Source organism: Saimiri boliviensis, chromosome 9, assembly GCF_048565385.1.
Source record: "Saimiri boliviensis isolate mSaiBol1 chromosome 9, mSaiBol1.pri, whole genome shotgun sequence".
Taxonomy (NCBI): Eukaryota; Metazoa; Chordata; class Mammalia; order Primates; family Cebidae; genus Saimiri; species Saimiri boliviensis.
In genome coordinates, this window is record NC_133457.1 from 31,929,377 (window position 1) to 31,945,428 (window position 16,052).

Consider the following 16,052-nt stretch of genomic DNA (forward strand, 5'->3'; position numbering starts at 1 on the left):
AAAACCTAATATAAATGGAATCATGTAGTATATATTATTTCGTATCTGGCTTTTTTGTGTAGTATTAGGTGAGATTTATCAATGTTGTTGTATGTAACTGTAGTTGGTTAATTTTCATTTTTATACAGTATTTCATTGTGTGATTATACCATGGTTTAGTTACACATTTCAACTACTGAGCATCTGGCTGCTTCCACTTCTCCTACATATTTTCATCTATGCTTTATTAGCCTTGATAGTTTTTTTTTTTTTTTCTTTTTTTTTTTTTTTTTTTGAGACGGGGTCTTGTTCTGTCACACAGGCTGAAGTACGGTGGAATGATCATGCTGACTGCAGCCTCAACCTCTGGGCTTAAGTGAGCCTCCTGCTTCAGCTTCCTGAGTAGCTGGGACTCTAGGCGCATGCCATGCCTGGTTAATTTTTTAAATTGTTTTGTAGATACAAGGTCTCGCTTTGTTGCCCAGGCTGGTCTCAAACTGCCAGCTTTAAGTAAGTGATCTTCCTGCCTCTGCCTCCCAAAGTGCTGGGATTACAAAAGTGAGCCACTCTGCCCAGCCAGAGAAAGTAATTATTCCTCCCTTTGTAAAGTTCCCATTTTGTCAAGGGTCAAAGGGAACAACTGATGTCCTTGCAAGTTTGGCAGCAGTGGCTGATGGCTGTCCATGTTTTTTAATTACATTTTATTTGTCCAAAGTAACTAGGGGAGTGCTTCACTGCCCACACTTCTTTCAAGGGTTCTTCTGAAGGTGCCTGCTGCTGCTGTTCCTGCTGCTGGCAGACAGAACAATTCATTACATAGGCCAGGATGACTTGGATGGGAGTGGGGGTAGGAAAGCAGCATGTTTCAGGTGTGTTTTCTAGTCAGAATATGACTAAAAACAGGCTCCTCTGGCTGGAGGGGTTATCCTTTTTTTTTTTTTTTTTGAGACAGTCTTGCTCTGTCGCCCAGGCTGGAGAGCAGTGGCCGATGTCAGTTCGCTGCAACCTCTGCTTCCTGGGTTCGAGTGATTCTCCTGCCTCAGCCTCCCGAGTAGCTGGGATTACAGATGCGTGCCACCATGCCAGCTAATTTTTGTATTTTTAGTAGAGATGAGGTTTTGCCATGTTGGCCAGGCTGGTCTTGAACTCCTGACATCAGGTAATCCACCCACCTTGGCCTCCCAAACTGCTGGGATTACAGGCAAAAGCCATCCCGCTCGGCCCAGTTATATCTCTTTAACAAGCCACTTCCTTTGCTTAGAAAGTTCCTTCCCCACTTTCTACTTGGCCTTTGGATTTTGGCTTAGGAGTCACATTTTTTGGGATGCCTTCTCTGATCCTCCAAGAAAGGATCTGAAGACCCTGTTAAGTACTCTCATAGCATTCTATACTTATTCCAATTAAACTATTTTAAGTGCATAATTAACAGTCTGTTTACACTCATCTCAATTCAAGGGAGTAGACTATGTCTTATTTTACATACTGTATCTTCAGAAGTTAGTACAGTGCTTGGCATAATCACTCATGCAGCAAATATTCACTGAGCCTCTTTCTCGGACACTACTCAAAACACTGAGAATATATCAGTGAATGCAACTGACAAACATTTTGCTGTTCTTGTGGAGCTTACATTCATTTTGGTGGGGAAGACACAATCAACATAAAAAAAGTACATTATTATGTTAGAAGCTTTATGTAAAAAGAGAGGAAAGACTAGAGCAGGTTAACAAGGATTGAGAATGCTGTGGTAGGGGTATCTAGCAAGTCGTAGTATAAATGTAGTAGTCAGAATATGCTTCATTGGCCGGGCGCGGTGGCTCAAGCCTGTAATCCCAGCACTTTGGGAGGCCGAGGTGGGTGGATCACGACGTCAAGAGATCGAGACCATCCCGGTCAACATAGTGAAACCCCGTCTCTACTAAAAATACAAAACATTAGCTGGGCATGGTGGCACGTGCCTGTAATCCCAGCTACTCAGGAGGCTGAGGCAGGAGAATTGCCTGAATCCAGGAGGTGGAGGTTGCGGTGAGCCGAGATCGTGCCATTGCACTCCAGCCTGGGTAACAAGAGCGAAACTCTGTTTCAAAAAAAAAAAGAATATGCTTCATTGAGAAAATGAAATTGGAGCTAAGATTTGAAACAGTGGACAAATTTAGTCAAGGAATGTTTGGGGATAGAGTGTTCAGCCAGAATGAACAGCTAGCATGTAGATCACAATGCATGTACAACCCTGCTGTGGAGGGGCTGGCATGGCAGAATGAAGTGAGGGAAAGAATAAGAGTAGGAAATAATATCAGAAAGGTAATAAAGTGGAAGACACATCATATAGGGCCCAGTAAGGTCATTTTAAGAACTATGAGTGGGGCGAAGTCGATGGCTCATTCCTGTAATCCCAGCACTTTGGAGGCTGAGGTGGGGGGATTGCTTGAGGCCAGGAGTTCAAGACCAGCCTGGACAATATAGTGAGACTCTATCACTACAAAAAAATAAATTAGCTGGGCATGGTGGTGCATTCTTGGAAGGCTGAGGTGAGAGGTTCTCTTGAGCCCAGAAGTTCAAAGTTACAATCAGCTATGATCCCACCAGTGTACTCCAGTCTGGGCAACAGAGTGAGAGCCTGTCTCTTTAAAAAAAAAAAAAAAAAAGCTGGGCACGGTGGCTCATGCCTGTAATCCCAGCACTTTGGGAGGCTGAGGCGGGTGGATCACGAGGTCAAGAGATCGAGACCATCCTGGTCAACATGGTGAAACCCCGTCTCTACTAAAAATACAAAAAAAATTAGCTGGGCATGGTGGCATACACCTGTAGTCCCAGCTACTAGGGAGGCTGAGGCAGGAGAATTGCTTGAACCCAGGAGGCGGAGGTTGCGGGGAGCGGAGATCGCGCCATTGCACTCCAGCCTGGGTAACAAGAGCGAAACTCCGTCTCAAAAAAAAAAAAAAAAAAAAAAAAAAAGTGAATTGAAATTCAAGAGTAACACGTTCTCACATATTTTAAAAGGATCCAGGGCAGTTGGTAGCAGTAAAGAAAAAAAGTGGGCATATTTTAGATCTACTTTAGAGGTGGAGTCAATAGTACATGCTGATGGACTATACACTGGGTATGAGTAAGAAGAATCAAGGATGACTCTAGGGTTTTTAGCCCTGAGCAACTGTAAGAATGAGAATTGTCTTTAACTGAGACCATGATGCTGTGGAGAGAGCAGGTCTAGCAAGGGGAGTGGAAAGGATCATCAGTTCAGTTCTGGACATTTTTGGTTTAAGCTGTTTATCAGATATCCACATGGATATGTCAGCTAGGCACATGGATACATAGAGAGACTGTGAGAAGTCTGGGCTGGAGACATAAATCTGGGAATTCTCAGATTACAGGTAGTATTTAAAACCAAAGGACTAGATGAGAGCACTACGGAGTCAATGCAAAGAGAGAAAGCAAAGAGAAAGGAATGAGTCCTAGAGGGAGAAATTTTGTAAAAGAAATTGAGAAGGAATAACTAATAATGTAGAAGGAAAACCAAGAAAGTCTGGGGTTCAAAAGCAGAGTAAAGAAAATTTATCAGAGGGAAAAAAGTAATCAGCTGTGCCAAAAGCTGATCTTTCAAGTAAAATGAGAACTAAGAATTGGCTCTTAACATAGTAGAAGTCATTGTGGTTTTGATGAGAATAGTTTTGCTGTGTGTAGGGGTTGAATGAGGGGAGAAGACCTGACTATAGGGAAATTAAGAGAGGATGGAAGAATGAGGCCAGGCGCTGTGGATGTAATCCCAACACCTTGGGAGGCTGAGGCAGACACATCATCTGAGGTCAGGAGTTTGAGCCCAGCCTGGCCAACATGGCAAAACCCTGTCTCTACTAAAAATACAAAAAATTTAGCCGGGTGTAGTGGTGGTGTAATCCCAGCCACTTTGGGAAGCTGAGGCACGAGAATCGCTTGAACCCAGGAGGCAGAGGTTGCAGTGAGCTGAGATCATGCCACTGCACAGCCTGGGCAACAGAGCTAGATTGTTTCAAAAAGAAAAAAAAAAAAAAGAATGAAAGAATGAGAGGAGAGGAGAATAACTGGGGACAGCGAGAAAGTAGTTTTCTTGCAAAGGGAAACAGAGAAATATGGCAGTAGCTGGGAGGAGTAGTGAGATTTATAAAACATTTTTTTTTTTTTTTTTTTTTTTTTTGAGACGGAGTTTCGCTCTTGTTACCCAGGCTGGAGTGCAATGGCGCGATCTCGGCTCACCGCAACCTCCACCTCCTGGGTTCAGGCAATTCTCCTGCCTCAGCCTCCTGAGTAGCTGGGATTACAGGCACGTGCCACCATGCCCAGCTAATTTTTTGTATTTTTAGTAGAGACGGGGTTTCACCATGTTGACCAGGATGGTCTCGATCTCTCGACCTCGTGATCCACCTGCCTCAGCCTCCCAAAGTGCTGGGATTACAAGCTTAAGCCACCGCGCCCGGCCTAAAACATTTTTTTTAAAGATGAGGGAACTAATGTTTATATACCGAGAGGAGTAATCCAGGAAGAGAGCATAAATTGTTACTGCAGGACACAAAACGAGAACTGTCAAAGTGACATTATGAAGTAGGCAAAAGGGGGCAGGATCTGGCGCATGAGTGGAAGCACTGACTTTAAATAAGAATATAGCACTTAAGTAGGGTCTTAATAAATATCTGCAGAAAGAACAAACTCTTGGGCTACTAAAACAATAAAAAGCGGCAAGTATAAACAATAAACACTAACTTTGGTTTAACAGATGATACAGGAATTCAGAAGTTCATCTGTTTGATAACTTTTCCTATTTCTTTTGCCCTTGTTCCTTTGCCACAAACTACTATTCAATATTAATTTCAGTTCTCCTCTTTGACCAATAAAAAATACCCAAATTGGTTTCTCTTCAAATAATAAAAGCTCTAGGTTAAAAAAAGAAAACACAGAACCAACTTACCATTTTCATCTACTGCAAGCACACTTGCTCCTTTTCCCAAAAGTTCCTGAACCACCATTGTTAGCCCATTTCGGGCAGCAACATGCAGAGGTCTAGAGGAAAAAACATGATACATGTACACATATGTGCACGTGCATACACATACACATACTACCTGGCTGTCAAAGAGCATTTCTGTCAAGTTTTGAAGACCAAGAGGTACAAACTCAAGATAACTATTCCTAATAACAAAGATGGGGGCAGGGAGAGCAGAACATCTGTACAGTGCACTGTCACACCTGTGAACATGTAGCTTGACATCAAGTTTAGCCATGGGTCCCATCAGCAAGGTCCCTACATTCACCCAATTCTGTTACTTTTCTTCTCAGACTCAACGTTTAAACAGATTTTACCACTGAAATTGCATTCCTCCATGGTTAAAAAATGAGGCTGGTAAAGACATAGACTATGTATTAAAAATTGCAAATTGCAGTAGCACAAATTCCAATAGGCTTTGAAAACAGCTTACAAGCATCATGACTAATTTTTGGACCTTCAAGGGATCTGACTAATCCCAGAATGGGAAACAATATTTTAAGATTTTTATCTCTGTAATCCCAGCACTTTGGGAGGCCGAGGCGGGTGGATCACGAGGTCGAGAGATCGAGACCATCCTGTTCAACATGGTGAAACCCCGTCTCTACTAAAAATACAAAAAATTAGCTGGGCATGATGGTGCGTGCCTGTAATCCCAGCTACTCAGGAGGCTGAGGCAGGAGAATTGCCTGAACCCAGGAGGCGGGGGTTGCGGTGAGCCGAGATGGCGCCATTGCACTCCAGCCTGGGTAACAAGAGCAAAACTCCGTCTCAAAAAAAAAAAAAAAAAAAAAGATTTTTATCTTTATCAAACCTCAAAATGGCATAGCAAAGGACAATGAGAGACACTAATGTAAGATCTCTGTTAGTCAGTCTGGAGGTCAGCTACTCACATTATTAAAAACTTGATTCTTTTATTGGCTTACAGACACATATAAAGCTTTGTACCTCATTCATTGTTAGTTTCAAGTAACATATTATTACAGTTGATTTCCATAAAATACACAAAATAGTACTATCTTTTCTTGAGAAAATTTAGCAGGTGAATTAAGGAAAAAAATACATTATTGTCAATGCTGTAATAAAGTTTCAATTCAAAAGCATTTTAGTAATATGACTTTTAGTTGTGATGATTTTAGAAATGAGTTTGGACAGTAATAAAACTTACTGAAATTGCTTCTATGACTAATTATACCTATTTCTTTTTTTTTTTTTTTGAGATGGAGTTTCGCTCTTGTTACCCAGGCTGGAGTGCAATGGCGCAATCTCGGCTCACCGCAACCTCCGCCTCCTGGGTTCAGGCAATTCTCCTGCCTCAGCCTCCTGAGTAGCTGGGATTACAGGCACGCGCCACAATGCCCAGCTAATTTTTTGTATTTTTAGTAGAGACGGGGTTTCACCATGTTGACCAGGATGGTCTCGATCTCTTGACCTCGTGATCCACCCGCCTCGGCCTCCCAAAGTGCTGGGATTACAGGCTTGAGCCACCGCGCCCGGCCAATTATACCTATTTCAATAGTCACATGTTTAAAAAAATCCATTTATCATTTTTATAATTATAGGTCACAAAGTTTACACTAGACACCAACAGTACTCACGTTTGCAAGGCTGCGTTGGTTGCATTGATGAGGTTTCTATCTGTTATCTTTTCCAGTATTAACAAGGCACTAGTTTCATGACCCTAGAATTGTGGCAAATAGTTATAAAAACTTGGGCACCATTAAAGATAAATTTATACACCCAAAAATCCACAACCCTCGTCCATATAATCTGTACACCACTATACGTATGCCATGAATTTTCCTGGCCAATATCTTAGTAGTTACCAAAGCACATCTTGGGAGTGAGGGTAGGAGAAGAGGACAAAATTAAGATTAAAGAAAGAGGATAATTATGCTTAGGTTTGTGTTCCAAAACGGCTTACTGGAGACTTTGATACGCATGGTGCCTAGTAAGTCAATAATTTTGTTCAAGAAATCTAATACCAGTGATCATTAGAGAGGTTTGGTCCTGAGTTCTGTTCATTTCAGTGAAGTCAAAAAACTTTTAATGACACTGTTAATATTAAAAAATAAAAACATGTTCTTAAAATATATACATACCTTGCTACAAGCCAAATGGAGGGCAGTATTTTTACTGTTATCTTGTAAAGTCAGATCTGCACTAGCACTGCTAACCAGCATCTCTGGGAGGAAAAAGTGCATCAATTCTTATGTTTATGAACATGTTTCTTAGATTACCAATAACTCACTGTAGAGAAATGAAGATACAAAGCAAAAAAGTCCCTCTCACAAAAACTTAGGTACAAGAAAAAGATTGTAATATGTAACATATATCTTCATATAATTGCTTGAGACAATTATATTGTTATATAAGTCACGCACACAAACAATGGCAATTAACATTTATTTTGTGACTGCTCACTAAACTTAAAATACTATTTTTTATGCTCTGGATTTATAGTAATTTATTTAACCCTCACAACAACCCACAAAGTGATATATTATTATTCTCATTTTATAAATGAGAAAACTGAGGCATAAGGTCACTTAGCTGGAAGATGTAGGACTCACATTCAGGCAATGCAACTTCAGAGCCAGTGTTCTAACCACTAGTATAGGACCACGGTAAAGCAGACTCTTTAATAGGTAAGGGCAAACTAAAACTTGTATCACTAAATGAAAATGTGGATTACTAGCAGGTAAAAGGTTTTAAGTCTTAGGAGTGGTTAAGATTAACTAGTTGAAGTCAGAGGTCTTGCGATCTAAGTTCTATGTAAGTAATATACATACTTAGAAAAATAAAATTTTACAGAAGTTTCTTTACCAACTGTATTTGTTTGTCCATTTTCTGCAGCCATCATAAGAGGTGTTTTCCCGGTAGAGTCCACAGAATTGACTTGAGCATTATGGCTGAGCAGCAGCTGTAAACACTCGACATGGTCTGTGAAGGCAGCTGCATGGAGAGGAGTTCTGTAATAAAGAGAAATTGAAATACATGACTAAATTAGAATGTTATATACCCTGGAAAAAATATTCTTCTATTTATGACAAGCAGTTTTCAAAGGTTTACATATTAGGCTATAAAAGCACTGCCTGTATACAAATAGGCTCAATAGAGCTTACTAATTTCTCCCATAGAAATGTGTACTTTCAATAATATAGAAGGCCTTAATTAAACTAGAAGAAGTAGAAAGATTACAAATTGATAAAATATTACATTAAAGAAAATTTTGAAAGAAACAAATTGTGACCAGAATACTGCCACCTATTATAACTGCTGAATGTTTATTCCTATTTAGAAAACTGTTAACTTTGTTAACAATGATCTTTGGGAAACTTCTAAAGAAAGGGGAAAATATGGTAGGGCATGGTGGCTCACACCTGTAATCCTAGCACTTTGGGAGGCCGAGGTGGGCAAATCATGAGGTCAAGAGTTTGAGATCAGCCTGACCAACATGGCGAAACCCTGTCTCTACTAAAAATAAAAAATTAGCTGGGCTTGGTGGCATGCACCTGTAATCCCAGCTACTCAGGAAGCTAAGGCAGGAGAATTGCTTGAACCCAGAAGGTGGAGGTTGCGGTGCAGTGGGCCAAGAACATGCCACTGCACTCTAGCCTGGGTGATAGAGCAAGACTTCATCTCTAAATAAATAAATAAATAAATGGGAAAATATTTACATTTTAAAATAGTTTAAAGGAAAAAAACAGCCTAAAATCTATTACTAGATAAGCCTTTTTTAATGTAAAAATAATTGAGAACTTGTAACAATTTATACTTGCAAATATAAACTTTTAATTAGTAATGGGTTTTCTATAAATTCTCTTATACCAGGCCAGCAGTTAAAATTTATTTCTTCTTGAAAATAAAACTTTTTTGGGGGATAGGGCAGAGATGGGGTCTCACTCTGTCACCTAGGCTAGAATGCAGTAGTGCAATCATAGCTCACTGCTGTCTCGAACTCCAGGGCTCAAGTGATCCTCCTGCCTCAGCCTCCTGAATAGCTGGGATCACAGGCATGCACCACCACGCCTTTTTTTTTTTTTTTTTTTTTTGTAGAGATGCAAGTCTCACTATGTTGACCAGATTGGTCTTGAACTCCTGGCTTCAAATTATCCTCCCACTTCAGCCTCCCAGATCGTTAGGATTATGGGCATGAGCCACTGGGCCTGGCTAAAACTATTTACTACATAGTTGAATTCCTACCTTCCTTTTGAATCTGTGGTGTTCACGATGCTGGCACCTAATGTATCAATCAACATCTCAGCAGCACCTTCGTTGTCATTTATCCTGTGTAAGGTAACAAGGTGATCATTCTCACAGCAATGGTGTATTTCTTGAAACACTCAAACCAAATCTGATTCATTCTGGCTTTACTTACACGGCACAATGCAATGGACTAAAAGCATTTCCTTCTGTTTTCTGAAAAACTTCCTGTTCTAAAAGAAGTTCTACACATGTCTCATGACCTAAATAGGGATAAAGAACCAGATATTAAAATTCAAAGGAGATACTGGCAAAAATCACAGACACACATAAGTATTTAAAGAAAAAATGTAAAAGTCTCTCTCCCATCCCATCCCCCAGGTCCCCTCTCTGGAATATAGTCACTGGTAACTTAACAGCTACCAGTAGTTTCAGAAAACTTTTAGGCATATACAACTGCACACACACAAATACATATTGTTGGCCCTCTGTATCCATTGGTTCTATATTCATCAATTCAACCAACCCCAAATTAAAAATATTTGGGGGGGGGGGGAACAGAGCAGACTTTTTTCTTTTGTCATATATCCTAAATACGGCATACCAATTATTTACAATTTACATATTTACCTACCATTTATATTACATTGGCTATTATAAGTAATCCAGGCTAGGTGTGGTAGCTCACACCTGTAATCCCAGCACTTTGGGAGGCCAGCATGGTTAAACCTCGTCTCTACTAAAAATACAAAAATTAGCTGGGCATGGTGGCAGGCACCTGTAGTCCCAGTTACTCGGAGGCTGAGGCAGGAGAATCGCTTGAACCCATGAGGTGGAGGTTGCAGTGAGCTGAGACTGCACCACTGCATTCCAGCCCAGATGAGAGCAAGACTCTGTCTTAAAAAAAAAAAAAAGGTAATCCAGAGATGATTTAAAGTGTACCAGAGAAATGTGCATAGGTTATATGCAAATACTATCTCATTTTATATAACGGACTTACTTTAGCACCTGTTGGTTTTGGTATTCACAAAGGGTCCTGGAAACCAGTCCTCAACAGCAAATGAGAGATGTTTTTACTGTCTAGTTTTTTTTTTTTTTAATGGCAGTGGGATGTTTAATTCTGTAACTTGCTTTTTACTTAATGTAACTACACATGTCCTTCTGTAATAGCATGTATGAAAAAAAAATTTTTTTTTTTTTTTGACAAAGTCTTGCTCTGTCGCCCAGGCTGAAGTGCTCTGGCGTGATCTCAGCTCACTGCAACCCCCACCTCTGGGTTCAAGCAAATCTCCTGCCTCAGCCTCTTGAATAGCTGGGACTACAGGCGTGTGCTACCACACGCAGTTAATTTTTGTATTTTCTAGCAGAGACGGGGTTTCACCATGTTTGGCCAGGATGGTATCAATATCTTGACCTCGTGATCCGCCCGCCTCGGCCTCCCAAAGTGCTGGGATTACAGGTGTGAGCCACCTCGCCTGGTCGAAAATCTTATTCTTTAATGTTCTAAAGAGCTTCACGGTATCAGAGTGTATCCTGATTTAATCTAATTAAGGATTTTTAAATGATTGCTAGCTTTAAAAAATTCTTTATGATACCAACAATGCTGTAATGAAACATTCTGGTATTTTAATTTTTATTTTTTTAAAACAATTTTTGAGACAGGGTATTGCTCTGTTGCCCAAGTTGAAGTGCAGTGGCATGATCATGGCTTCACTGCAGCCTCAACCTCCAGGGCTCAAGCTATCTTCCCACCTTGGCCTCCAAAGTAGCTGAGACAACAGGTGCAAGGCTACCACACCTGGCTAATTTTTTTGATATTTTGTAAACACAAAGTTTTGCCATGTTGCTAAGGCTGGTCTTGAATTCCTGAGCTCAAGAGATCTGCCTGCCTCAGCCTCCTGGATTTCAGGTGTGAGCCACCATGCCCAGCATTGTTTTTATTTTAGGAAGTATTTTTTGTAGGACAATTTCCTACCAAAATGATATTGTTGTGGTAAAGGACAAGTATACAGTCCTTGGTTTCCTTGGGAGATTGGGTCCAGGACCCCCCAAACAGCAAAAATCCATAGTCCCTTATACAAAATAGTTTATCTGCATGTAACTATGCACATATTCTCATATACTTCATCTCTAGATTACTTACAACTTAATTCAATGTAAATGCTATATAAATAGTTGTTATACTGTATTGTTTAGGGAATAATGACACACACACAAAAAAAGTCTGTACAAGTTCAGCCTAACTATAGTTGAATTCATGGATGGGGTACCCCATGGATATGGAGGTCTGACTGTACTGACTACTGATCAATATCTGGTCCATAGTTTTTTTTTTTTTTTTTTTTGAGACGGAGTTTCACTCTTGTTACCCAGGCTGGAGTGCAATGGCACGATCTCGGCTCACCGCAACCTCCACCTCCTGGGTTCAGGCAATTCTCCTGCCTCAGCCTCCTGAGTAGCTGGGATTACAGGCATGCGCCACCATGCCCAGCTAAATTTTTTGTATTTTTAGTAGAGACGTGGTTTCACCATGTTGACCAGGATGGTCTTGATCTCGACCTCGTGATCCACCTGCCTCGGCTTCCCAAAGTGCTGCGATTACAGGCTTGAGCCACTGCGCCCAGCCTGGTCCACAGTTTTTATTTATTTTTTATTTATTTTTATTTTTATTTATTTATTTTTTTTAGACGGAGTTTCGCTCTTGTTACCCAGGCTGGAGTGCAATGGTGCGCTCTTGGCTCACCGCAACCTCCGCCTCCTGGGTTCAGGCAATTCTCCTGCCTCAGCCTCCTGAGTAGCTGGGATTATAGGCACGTGCCACCATGCCCAGCTAATTTTTTATATTTTTAGTAGAGACGGGGTTTCACCATGTTGACCAGGATGGTCTCGATCTCTTGACCTTGTGATCCACCCGCCTCGGCCTCCCAAAGTGCTGGGATTACAGGTGTGAGCCACTGCGCCCGGCCCTGGTCCATAGTTTTTAACAGCAACTTCAAAAACAAAAATCCAAACTTCAAATTTTCTTACCCTATTTCAAAACCAGGGTTTTAATTTAATAAAAGTACCCTAACTACTATAAATAAAATGTTGCTTATTTTATTTCATTAGTCATTTGGGATCTGCTTTAGGAATAAATTAGATTCTTACTCGGCCTCTTTATGTATTTTCATGGTTTAGTATTTGCCTATAAAGGTGATGTTATATATTCTTTTCTTTTTAAATTTCTCAAACTTAATCAGCTTAAACTTTAACCTATAGTCGTTGAAAAATAATTTTTAGAAAAACCTGTAACTGTATTCCATCTTTTGTCAGTTCTTTTCTCTAATTTAAGTAAGTTTCAAGTGGGTTTTCCCCTCAGGAGATACCGTGTGTGGCAATGCCTGCAGACATTTTTGTTTCTCATAGTTGAAGGTGGCGCACTGCAACTAGCATCTAGTAAGTAGAAACCAATGATGCTGCTAAACATCCTGCAGTGCACTGCAGAGTCCCTTGCAATCATCATCTGGCCCAAAATGTCATAGGGCTGAGGTTGAGAAACTGCTTTCATTCAGTCGTTCTGAATGTTAACTCATTACTAAGATACAGCAATGGAAAGTTGTCCATTGTTGACTTAAGAGCCTCCCATTCTCCAGGTATATGGGTTCTTAAGCTGTGGCCTGGGGAACCATGAGGTGATGCAAAAAAGATGTGAATAAAAACACAGACATGAGAACCCCAACTATTCTCTTAAACTAGCTATAAAGAAATGTGCTACTCTTCTTACTAAAAAGAAAATGCTTTTGGAAAATAGTTTTCATAAAGAAAGATTTTTTTTATGTTTACATGTAATAGACATTATTTTAAAATAAATCAGTAAGTATTTAAAACCTTCTCACTTCCAATTTCTAATACAGTCAATATCAATCCATAGTTCCTGAGACCAAAGGGTTTGAGAGCCACTCACTATGTGAATACAGATTGAGAAAAGGGAGCAGTGGGGCTCTTGGTTATCTCCAAAAATCATTAGTGGGTGATATCAACTGGACAATCTCATAACTTTCTATCATTGTATAGAATGGTAAACTGGGTCTTCCTCTTGAGTTTCAGAGGCTATCCTGAGGATGTTTAGAGCTTCATAAAAATGAACACATTTTTTAAAGAAACACATAAGTATTGTTAAGTTCTGTGACTGAATGACTATATAAACTGAAATTGTGGACTTTTAGTATCTACAGCCAGTCCTTCCAAAACTCAGCCATCATTTCATTTTAATTTTGAGAGAAAGGTTGTTTTCTGTTCTGTTGGAGTGCTTCCAATTTTCTTTACAGCTGTACAATAATTACTAGTCAAAATAAAACCATTTTACATATTCTACTTTCAGAATGTCAAATTATAAAATGGGCTTTTGGCTATAAATATAGTATTAATTTTAGATTGTCTATATAGTCATTTATTACACACAGCCAACACACATTTAATTACTTCCAGCTCAAATTCAGAATCACCACAATTTTGCTACAGACTGAAAATCAGACACATCTGTTACGATCTTTAAATGGCAACCAGGCATGCAGTTCTGCAAAATTCTGTCTCTTGTACAAAACATGCTTAGAGTCTAAATTTAGCAGCGACAGAGTAGGAACTCACTTCAGGGAAACTGTTCTACATATAGATCTGATAAAGAATATTATAATAGAAAGCGCTCTCCAAAGGACAGTTACAGCAGAATATTTATAATAAATGTTCTTCCTGAGGAAAAATACCTCACTATGTGATTTCTCCATTGGTTAATCTTCAGTGATATATTTTTTTAAAAAATTAAGGAATAAGTCTTTGCTTCTAAACAGTTTTATCTCACTGACATTTTTACCGAAACACAATTCACATTTGTATTTATTTTCCCACCCACTCTATTAGGTACTCTGGGTTTTCCTTATACTTGTAAAATGTCAAGACACAGTATGGAAACAAATCAAACATCAATGGCAAAATACAGTATCCTTTTTGTACTGGTACGATTACTAGTCTCTGGCCACTTCACTACACTAACTTCTAATTGTCTTGGTGAGTAGAAATGAGAAAAAGAAAAGTCAAACACCAAAGGTTTTTATAGTTTTCAAAACTCTTTTGGTTAAGGACTTAAGGTAATAAAAAGGAAAGAGACTAAACTAAGCTTGTTGAATGAGCAACAGATTTAACTATTCAAGTTTTTATGGTACTATCAGTACTCAGCTACAGGATAACCAACAGTCATCACAGGACAAACTTCAAGAGTCCAAAAGTTTCTCACAGCAAAAGAATGCAACTCCTAGGGTCAGGTGCGGTGGCTCACGCCTGTAATCCCAGCATTATGGGAGGCCGAGGTGGCGGATCACAAGGTCAGTCTGACCAACATTGTGAAACCCTGTCTCTACTAAAAATACAAAAATCAGCCAGGCGTGGCACCATGTGCCTATAATCCCAGCTACTCCGGAGGCTGAGGCAGGAGAATCGCTGGAACTCAAGAGGCAGAAGTTGTGGTGAGCCTTGAGTACACCATTGCACTCCAGCCTGGGTGACAGAGTGAGACTCCATCTCAAACAAAAACAAAAACAAAAATGAAACTCTCAAGTTTGGCATAAAGATTAATATGAAAATCTAAATATTGTATTTCAGAAATACTTGTGAAGACATTTAATGAAGTCATAATTTTATAAGATTCAGCTTCTTCCTCTTTTGCTATAACTTGATAACTTTGTCCGAACGGCTCCCAGTGAAAGAACCGTAAAACAGCATATTACAGAAAGATAGCAAATCTCAACTTCTGGTAAGGCAGTCTGATTTTAGAACAGATATTATACTTACTTATTTTAGCAAATGAATATTTATCTAAAGAGGCAATTTGTGTTATCTCTACATTTTGAGGGAAGGCTATTAGAATTGTGAATTACAGCTTTGTAGATCTGCTGTTATAATGAACATTAATCTTGAAGCTACACTGAAATTGAAAACAAATTTTAAAAACCTCTAATTTCTCTGCTAAAGCCCGAAGCTTAAACTCTGACAAGACTGATGCTTATACTGTATATAATGTACCTGAGTTTTCTAAGATGAGCAAATCTATTGCCCTGCACAAGGAAAAAATTAATATCTCAACATGCTTCATTATGTAAATTATTTTAATTAGTGGTATTTCATAAGTCAAACTTCATTTTTAATATCTATACCTTCAAAATAGCTTTATGCTTCCCTAAATGACCTTTTGTGAGTCTATGTACAAAAGTGATGACTCTGACTGTGAGCCTGTAGGAGGCCAAAGAAAATCTCTTCTAACCACGTAGCAAAGTTAACCCATCAAAGTTTATAATTCTAAGACCTGCTAGGATTTTATTCCTTTACAACATTGAGCATGGATGTCAGTGGTGATCTAAGAATGTTATCTTGCAATGTGCTCAGAAAACATACATAGATTTCAGTTTATAATGTGATGCATCTCACTGTTTATCCTACTTTTGGTCATTTTTTCCTAATACAATTGTATTTAGAAATTAAAGAACATGGATGACTACAATGGCTCATGCCTGTAATCCCAGCACTTGGGGAGTCCGATGTGGGAGAACTGCTTAAGCCCAGTAGTTCAAGACCAGCCTGGGCAACATAGTGGGACTCTACAGAAAAGGTAAAAGAACACAATCAAAATACAAGCATACCATATGAAAGCATTGGAAATACTGTAAAAACCTCCTAAAAATGCAAAATATTTGTTGAAATAAAGATCTAAGAAAAACTTCAGGCTGCATGGTGACTCATGCCTGCAATCCTAACACTCTGGGAGGCTAAGGTGGGAGGATCACCTGAGGCCAGGAGTTCAAGTCCAGCCTGGGCAACACAGCAA

At 39.5% G+C, this 16,052-nt stretch overlaps 1 protein-coding gene across 15 annotated transcripts in view; it reads right to left on the reverse strand.

Moving 5' to 3' along the window:
* ANKRD28 (ankyrin repeat domain 28) overlaps nt 1–16,052 on the reverse strand; it is a 196,565-nt gene that overhangs the window by 3,582 nt on the left and 176,931 nt on the right. For all 15 annotated transcript variants that reach the window (XM_039480233.2, XM_039480234.2, XM_074405664.1 and 12 more), the window contains 6 exons: nt 9,375–9,462; nt 9,200–9,283; nt 7,820–7,965; nt 7,096–7,178; nt 6,592–6,674; nt 4,919–5,010 (listed from right to left, as the gene is read on the reverse strand). In XM_039480233.2, the coding sequence (XP_039336167.2) occupies nt 4,919–5,010; nt 6,592–6,674; nt 7,096–7,178; nt 7,820–7,965; nt 9,200–9,283; nt 9,375–9,462 (576 nt within the window). The remainder of the gene's footprint in view (nt 1–4,918; nt 5,011–6,591; nt 6,675–7,095; nt 7,179–7,819; nt 7,966–9,199; nt 9,284–9,374; nt 9,463–16,052) is intronic.